Here is a 7,962-nt window from a genome sequence, read left to right as displayed (position 1 = left end):
CACTGCATGTAGCTAGAAACCATCCACCGATTTCTGGTCCTGTCTCCCAGCTTGTCTGAGTCCCCTCTACATGCCACAGCAGAAGAGAGACAGACACTGGAATAGGCACTTCCTAGAAGGATCTTATTTTGCAAACAAGCACAGGATGAAGTGCCCTTTTTGCAGGCTATGAAAAGGGTTTGCCAGGGATGCCTTGGGCTGTTGAAATGTAATGACAAGGTTGACTCTAAATGTTGTGGCAGACGGATGTGATTCCTGGGGCTTTTGCAAGACACTGGGAGAAAGGAAGGTTTTTCCTAGACCAGGATGGCAAGGTGCAAGCTGCTTTCAGGGACACCCAGGCCACTTCATGCAATTAAAAGACTTTTATCAAAGACACACATTTCCCAGTCCTCTTCTCCAGAGCAGGGATTTTGTTTTTGTTAAAAAAATAAAAAAGAAAAGGAACAAATGCTGAAGTGCCTTGCCCTGGTTTTGCAGGGAATTGGCAGGTTCTCAAATCAAAGGTGTCTTATGCTGAGCAGCCTCCTCCCCAGCTATCCATGTGCTCCTGCACATCCCCTGGCAGCACTCTGAGACAATGGGCAGTGCTAGTCCTTCACTGCTGAGCTTCAGGCCGTACCCCACTAAATTCTGCCCAGCTTTTAGGGTAAAAGCTCAACCCCTGGAGCTGCCACGTGCTCTAAGGACAGTTCATCTTCTGGAGACTGCAACTACTTGAGGTGCCATCGCCCTGTGCTGCCAGTGGGCTCTGCTCATGCAGGGTGACAGAAGGGACCAGCCCTGCTGGGCAACTGGGAAAATTTGGCCCTAATTCCTGTCAGCCAACAAGGATTAAATAATGATAAAGAGGATGATGGACACGGTGCCATGTTTGAGAGTAACAGACGGGAAGGTGCCGGGTTGCTGCAGCAACAAGGCTGGGAAGATGGGTTTTTCTCTTGGGAAGATGGGTTTTTCTTTCTCTTTTCACCTGCCAATCTTCCCCCCACGTCAGGGCTCTGCTGCTGAGGGAGATGAGCAGTGACATTTACACTCCCACTAACAAGCTGGTTCAGTGATGGGCAGCTCTGCAGGAGAGTGTCTGGTGTCACAGAGCCTGAGCAGAGAGGAGGGGAATGTCCTTTCAAGCAGATAGAATAATTTAGGACTTTTTGTTATTATGAGCATTACTAGGGCAGGATCACGCATGGAAACAGCAGGCAGAGCCTCAGTGGGGCACTCAGGGCCTGGTCCTGCAGCTGATGGGAGAAAAGAGATGTCACTTCTGCCCAGAGAACATCTCTGCACATCCTGTGGGGAGAGGGAAGGAAGAAAAACAATATTAAAGGGAGGATGAGCAAGAAGTCAAGCATCACCACAGGAGCAGTTTCACTTCTCAGCCTGCTCATGGTAGCAGGCTGTGCCATCAGCCGTGCTCCTGCAGTTCAGCATTCCTCAGTGCCCCAGGAAGCTGCCTTTGGCTCCTTGGGAGAAACCTTACTAGGGAAGCAGAAGTGAAACTCAGGCTGCTTTCTCCCTCCCTGCAGCTTTGCTCAGCACTGTGCCTCCCAATGCTCTCCTTTGCCTTCTGGATAAGACAACTTTCAGTTCACCCAAACTGTCACAGTAATAACAGGAATAGCAGCAATAAGAGTAATAACATTAACAATAATAATGCTACTTCAAAGTAAATGGAAAAAACATAACAGCCCCGAAATGAATTGTAGTGGTGAGGCAGAAAACTGCTTTGGGTCATCTCCTCTCTCTTACTGGTTGTTTTGCTGCTGGTATGAGGAGGAAAGTGGGAATTAAGCACCAGCAGCCTTTCCTGGTTGCCAGACTGCTCTGCCACTGCAGTCAGCTGATGAGGTGCCTCATTGGACCATGAACCTCAAACTGAGGGTGGAAATAAATATCATGGCAAATAAACCCTGAAATTTGTGTATTCCCATGCCCAACAGAGCCAAGGAAGCCAGATTTCCTAAGGATCTATAGATGCAAGTCAAAGACCTATGTACGGATTGCACTGATCCATTTAGTTGAGGGAGAGCATCAATAGGTTTTCTCTTGTCTGCAGTGTCATCCTTTTGCACAAAGCTTTGGGGTTTCTGAAATTGTGGAGATTTCCACCCTTCTGTTAAATCAAGGTGAAAGTGCAGGCTGACAATTATTAGTAATACACAGACAAACAGGCTGCTCCATCTGCATCCCTGTCCCATTCTTCCCTCTGAGCAGAGAGTGTGTGCTAATCAGCCACATTGCTTTAAGGAGCCAGGCTAAAAGATCAGGATGCTGAGGAGGGCAGCCCCTTTTTAGTGTCTTTATTCCTCCCTGAAGCTGGGGCAGCTCCTTCAGACTGAATTTAAAAAAGCAAAGTACCTGATATGTTGCAACACAATTTCCTCAGAGTAATTGCTCTGCTTTTCTATATCTCCACTAAAAATCTCCCAGCATTTCCCAATTGGTGCTTAAAAGTGCACCCAACAATCTGCAGAGAAGAGATGGCTGAACAAATACACAGTCAAGCCTGGGGGAAAAACTGCGTGAAGGCAGATTCGAAAAGACCAGATAAATAATCTTTCAAATATTGAAACTGCAGAAATTAAGAGGATATTTGCAGAAATCTCTCATTCCATAGAGCACACAGGAAGCATCAAGATTACAGCCTGACCAGTGCATGAAGGTGATACAAGGGAGAATCCCAACCTTCCCACCAGCACACGGTGACAGCGGCGAGTCCCTTGCCAAAGTGATCAATCTGCAAAGCACAGAAAAGGAGGTCACTTGTGGAGTTTTTTCCAGCAATGGAAACTCAGCAGAGATGGCCCCATAACAACCTCTGCCTCCTTCAGCAGAGGGTTCAGGATGGAAAGTTGCTCCCTATGGCACTGGAGCCCATGGCGGGAGCTCCAGCTGGGAAGAAGCTTGGCAGCTTACACTGGCAGTGGGTCAGGTGAAGGAGAAATAGAAGAAAAAATATCTTTTTAGCATTCTTGACTGGAACCCACTTTTCTGCTAATCAAAAAAAAAAAAAAAAAAAAAAAAAAAAAAAGATTACATTCTCTTCTGTTACAGGAGGTTTTCTTAATTGTGAAAATTGAGATGTTTTCACACCTGAGGGTTGACTTTTTTTGCCATCAAACCCTAATACAGAAAAAGACAGGATCCTTTGCAAAATGTACTTGCCTGAAAGACTGTACCAGTGTCAGGCAGACCGCCCTGTACTGAAACCTTCCGTGCTCATGTTGGCATTCCAGTTTGGAGCCTTTCGACATCACTCCAATATCCTTTTCTGTGTCCTGAATCCCCGCCCTTCCCAAAAACTGTGGGTTGCTTCTTGTAAAACCTGCCAAGCTGAGCAAGTGAATCAACTGTCCTACAGGGGCAAGGAACAGGCTGTGCCACCCACCAGTCCACGTGTCCATGGAGTAGCAGAGAAGAACAGCAAGAACTGTGCAGAGGCTTCATTACCAGCTGCAAATGCTTCTACAGGCATCGATGTTATCCTTTAACTGTGTGGCTACATCTCCAACGAGCCACATGTGATTTTCCTCCCACGTCCACAGAGCAGGGCTGTCAATGCTGCTCAGACTCTGGTCGCCCCAACAGATTTGCACTGAGCTGTTGGGCTGGCCCCAGGGAATCTCTACTGGTAAATAGGTACCGAGTCGATATTGCAGAGCAGCAGCAAGCATGGAGCAGGGGACTCTCTGGTTCACTCTAGAGAAAGCCTGTCCTAGAAACAGGAGCCTTGCACATGGAGCTGAGCCAAGTTTGGGATCCTGTTGCTGCCCAGATTATCCTCACACCCCAGCTCATCCTGGTCACCATGGAGGAGAAGGTTTTGAAAGCTGCATGGGGTGACATCAGGGTTAGGTGTGGGAACCTGGTTTCTTCTGCAGTAAAATGAGTCTTTCTGAGCCTTGTCTCTTCCCCAGAGAGCCGTGACGATTCATTAGGCAATTGTAAAATCAGAATGTAGCTGCTGACTGAAAGTTGCAGCTCATTAATAGCCCTATTTATTGCCAACCAAATAATTAGCTTAGACATGCATCAGCAGGTCTTGATTGCATATGAAATAACTGCCTTATTACATAGAAATCAAATGAGTTTCTGAGGACAGCTCAGGTGTCACCTCAACCCCAGAATCGAAAAGGAAAAGGAAAAAAAAAAGAAAAAATCCCATCCACTTCGATGTGTTGCTCAGCAACAGAATTTGCGGGGGAAACAATCTAGGAATGAAGGAACGAGCATTTCCAAGAGAACAGGTTATTTCAGGCGAGACATCAGGGACAAGCAAATGTCACAGAGGAGGAAAACTTCCAATTTTTTTCCTCCTTTAATCAATAATTCAAACTAGGCATTTTGGGTAAAACAGGCATTTAAGTTAGCTGATTGAAAAACAGAGATCCCAAACCTTTACCAAGAGTCACATTGCTGAGAAAATGTTTATTTGTTTGTGTGAGGGAAACGTTAGATTTACTAGACACTGAATTAAAAATTTAAAAATGCTCTTAGGAATGTCACTTGTTCATTTAAAGAGGAAGATGATGTAATGCCAGTACTGCTATATTGTGGATGTCATTCCCAGAGCAATTCCATATTAATTTTGTTCTTCTCCTTCCCATGTGCCTTCCTTTCCCTCCCTTCTCCTTTTTCTTCCAGGACAAGACGAGCGCGCTGAGTCTCAACAATGTGGCGGGGGTTTTCTATATCCTCATCGGTGGGCTCGGACTTGCCATGCTGGTTGCCTTAATCGAGTTTTGTTACAAGTCCAGAAGTGAATCAAAGCGGATGAAGGTGGCAACCCATTCCACGGCCTTTCACACCTTCTCTCTGATCCTCCCCCGGCTCCAAAGCTGCCTTCAGAGACCTTCTGCAGCCCAGGCCATGGGTGGAAAGCCAGGACATAGGGATAATGAAGTGACTGTGTCACTCAACCTGCTAGAAAGGAACAGGAGCATCTGAGGAAGCTGAAAGAGGGTCAAGTGGGCTGTCATGGGGAGCTGATGCAAGATCAGACATGTGGCAGAATGCTGATTCAAAATCTAGATATAGAGCAAAGCCATAGCACAAGTGGCAACAGAAACACATTGAAATTCCTTAAAATTAATGAAGGCAGACTATGGCAGTGTGTGTGCAGCATGGATGAAGTGTGCTGGGGCTGGTGTGATACAGCCGTTGCTGCAATATGGAAAAATCCCCAAACCCAGGCTCTTAACAGAAGATAAAACTGGGGGAGCGCAGTAATGATTCACATCCTGTTGTTCCCTTTGCTGGCACCCTGCTGGCACCATTTCCAGGCTGACAACACCAATATATGCTCAAAGCATTGTTGCCCTGGAATGGGTGATGTGGGCCTCCAAATTCCAGAATTATGGGTCCTCTTTGAGAGAAATTGGCCTCCAATATCTCCTGTAAAGGTTTTTATAGCTCCACCCTGTCATGGTCTTGCAGAAGCATATTTCCTACAGCCCAGGAGATCTGTTTCAGGCCTAAATTCTGGTGTGCCTGAATTTCAGAGGGTTGTGTCAAGAGTGGATTAGATTTGAGAGCCTTGGGGATAGACATTTATGCAGCATCTGTGGAGCAAGTATAGCTTGTCAATCCCTTATGCAGATATTGTGGTGTACAAGGAGGCAGTGGGACATGTAACACATCCCTTGTCTTCCTCATCTTGACCTCTCCCATGAGCATGGAATTTGTGATGAGCCTATGAAGCATGCAGTGAGTTTCAAAAAATCCAGATAGGTTTTTATTTCACTGAAACTCACCCAGAATCAAAAGGAAAATAAGCAACTGCTTCTTTGGGTTTTATGTCATCATTTCACAGCATGCTCGATGTTTTGTCAGCAATAATAACATTTCTAGTGCACTGAAAATATGCTACAGCTCTTTTCCCATTGAAGTTCAGGAAATTCCACAGGCAATGAGAGGTACCTTGAGCACAGGGGTAAAATAATAGGAGCAAATAGTGTCCATGGAATTACAAAGATTAGATTATAATTTCTGCTCACTGAAAAGCTAGGTATGGCACAAATGCACTGCAAAAAAGTGTGAGAATGCAATAGCTCCATAGTTCTAGTCTTAAGGAGACTCTGCCCTGGTGCTGGTTCCTTTGTGTTCTTTGAAATGACCATCTAACTCACATTAGTAGCAGCTTGTGGTGTTCTTGCCAGGTTAAAACCAATCTCATGGGAACAAATCAACGCTCCCAATGTTAACACCAGCTCTAAGTTTGTCCCTGACTGTCCCATCAGTGGCTGCCACGCAAAGCCAGTCAGCAGAGTCCAGGCTCTCTCTGGGATGTAGCTCAGGTGTTCCTCTGATCCCAGTCTCTGCTGAGCCAGTTCTTACAGATTCCCTGGGTGAGCTGCACATCCCAGCAGCCCAGGAGGCTGTTCCAGGCCTGGCAAGGTGCTAAGTTGACTGGCTTTGAGTAGCTGTTCCAGATTTATCTGTTATGGATCATTCTTCACCTGACTATCCCAGTCCAGAAAAAATGATGGTGCCCTTGGAGATAGCTTGAATGCAAAGAAACCAAATTAGCTTTATCTTTTAGTTGAATTGTTCTAAGCAGGTAGTTTCCCTAGACCTCTGAAAGCGAACATTCCGGATGTATCTGGAACAGGAAGATGAAATTTTGTTTCCTGAATTAGGCTTGCACTTCCTGGTTACCTCAGTCATCACTGTAGACAAAAACATAGGCACATGCTCAAGTTCTCACATGAGGAAAGTTAAACATATGTTTGCAGTGAGTCAGAGTCCACCGTGCATAACAGCCCTGGAGTAGCAATAGCATCTCTATGGGGGAAGTGTGTAAAATACCTCTGCTCAGATCCAGGATGACTGTTCTTATGTTGTAGAGTTCGAATAGATTTTTGGCATATGGCACTGATGCTTTATACCCCAAAATACTGCTGAAACATTTAATTTTGCATGTAGAAGAGGTGTGAATGAACAGAGCGGATGCAGTGGGGACATGCAGAAAGTGAGAGCCTGAATGGAGACAAGGAAGGGGAGAACAGTGACAGAAAGACAATACTGGTTAATATTGTAATTTCTCCAACATTGCAAAGGACAGGGGGAGACCCCCCCCGTCTTTCCTAAAAAGGGTTTTTGTTTAATCCCACAGCAATCAATCAATGAAGCCATACGGACATCAACCCTTCCCAGGCCGGCTGCAGCAGGAGGCAGTGGAGAAAATGGACGTGTGGTCAGCCACGATTTCCCCAAATCCATGCAGACGATCCCATGCATGAGCCACAGCACTGGCATGTCCCTGGGAGCTACGGGATTATAATCGGCCTTTTGACCCATTGCCTGGGTGAGAGCAGGGGCAGCCCAACTCCACCCCTCCAGAGCCAAAAAACATACCCAACACCAACAAGACAAACGATGATGACAGAAGGGACAATTGGATGGATCTTCTCAAGGAAATCAAATCAATTTCCCTTTTTATTTGCAAACAGATCCACTGGCAGGAGAACAGAAACAGGTCTGTACTGCAATAAGGAGAGTGTAATGGGATTTTACAGACTCGTGAACCATCCCTGATCAAAGAACCACTGGAACACTAATGAGGACTATGCCATTTTGTTTTAACTTGGTTGTTAATAAGTCTTAGTGTGTGCAATATATATATTTTTTCTTACTAATTCCTGTGGTGTCAGGGTAACATCAGCCCTTTCCCCCTTCCCTGCTCAGTCCTTCAATCTGGTTTAGTTTGGGATGCAAACCACAGTGTCTGAGCTACTAACAGCAAAAAAAGAAAAACTGATACGTGGCAAGTTGAACTCAGTGCAGGCTGTCAGCATTGACCTCTTATGTCCATCGTGATCCTGCCTTTGTTGTTCTGTGGTGAACTCGGGCTGTGGAGTTATCGCAGCGAGGCAGATGGAGCTGCCCCCGGCTCTCCCTGCAGCAGGAAGGACTCGATGCAGGAGGAAACCTGAACAAAAACATGAGGTTGTTTTACAG

At 45.9% G+C, this 7,962-nt stretch overlaps 1 protein-coding gene across 5 annotated transcripts in view; it reads left to right on the top strand.

Moving 5' to 3' along the window:
- Nucleotides 1–7,285, top strand: part of GRIA1 (glutamate ionotropic receptor AMPA type subunit 1) — a 181,365-nt gene extending 174,080 nt beyond the window's left edge. For all 5 annotated transcript variants that reach the window (XM_069029136.1, XM_069029140.1, XM_069029139.1 and 2 more), the window contains 2 exons: nucleotides 4,648–4,782; nucleotides 7,097–7,285. In XM_069029136.1, the coding sequence (XP_068885237.1) occupies nucleotides 4,648–4,782; nucleotides 7,097–7,285 (324 nt within the window). The remainder of the gene's footprint in view (nucleotides 1–4,647; nucleotides 4,783–7,096) is intronic.
- Nucleotides 7,286–7,962: the final 677 nt, after the last annotated feature.

Source organism: Aphelocoma coerulescens, chromosome 13 (genome assembly GCF_041296385.1).
Source record: "Aphelocoma coerulescens isolate FSJ_1873_10779 chromosome 13, UR_Acoe_1.0, whole genome shotgun sequence".
Lineage (NCBI taxonomy): Eukaryota > Metazoa > Chordata > Aves > Passeriformes > Corvidae > Aphelocoma > Aphelocoma coerulescens.
Note: the sequence above shows the minus strand (reverse complement) of the source record. Positions and strands in the feature narration are given on the sequence as shown.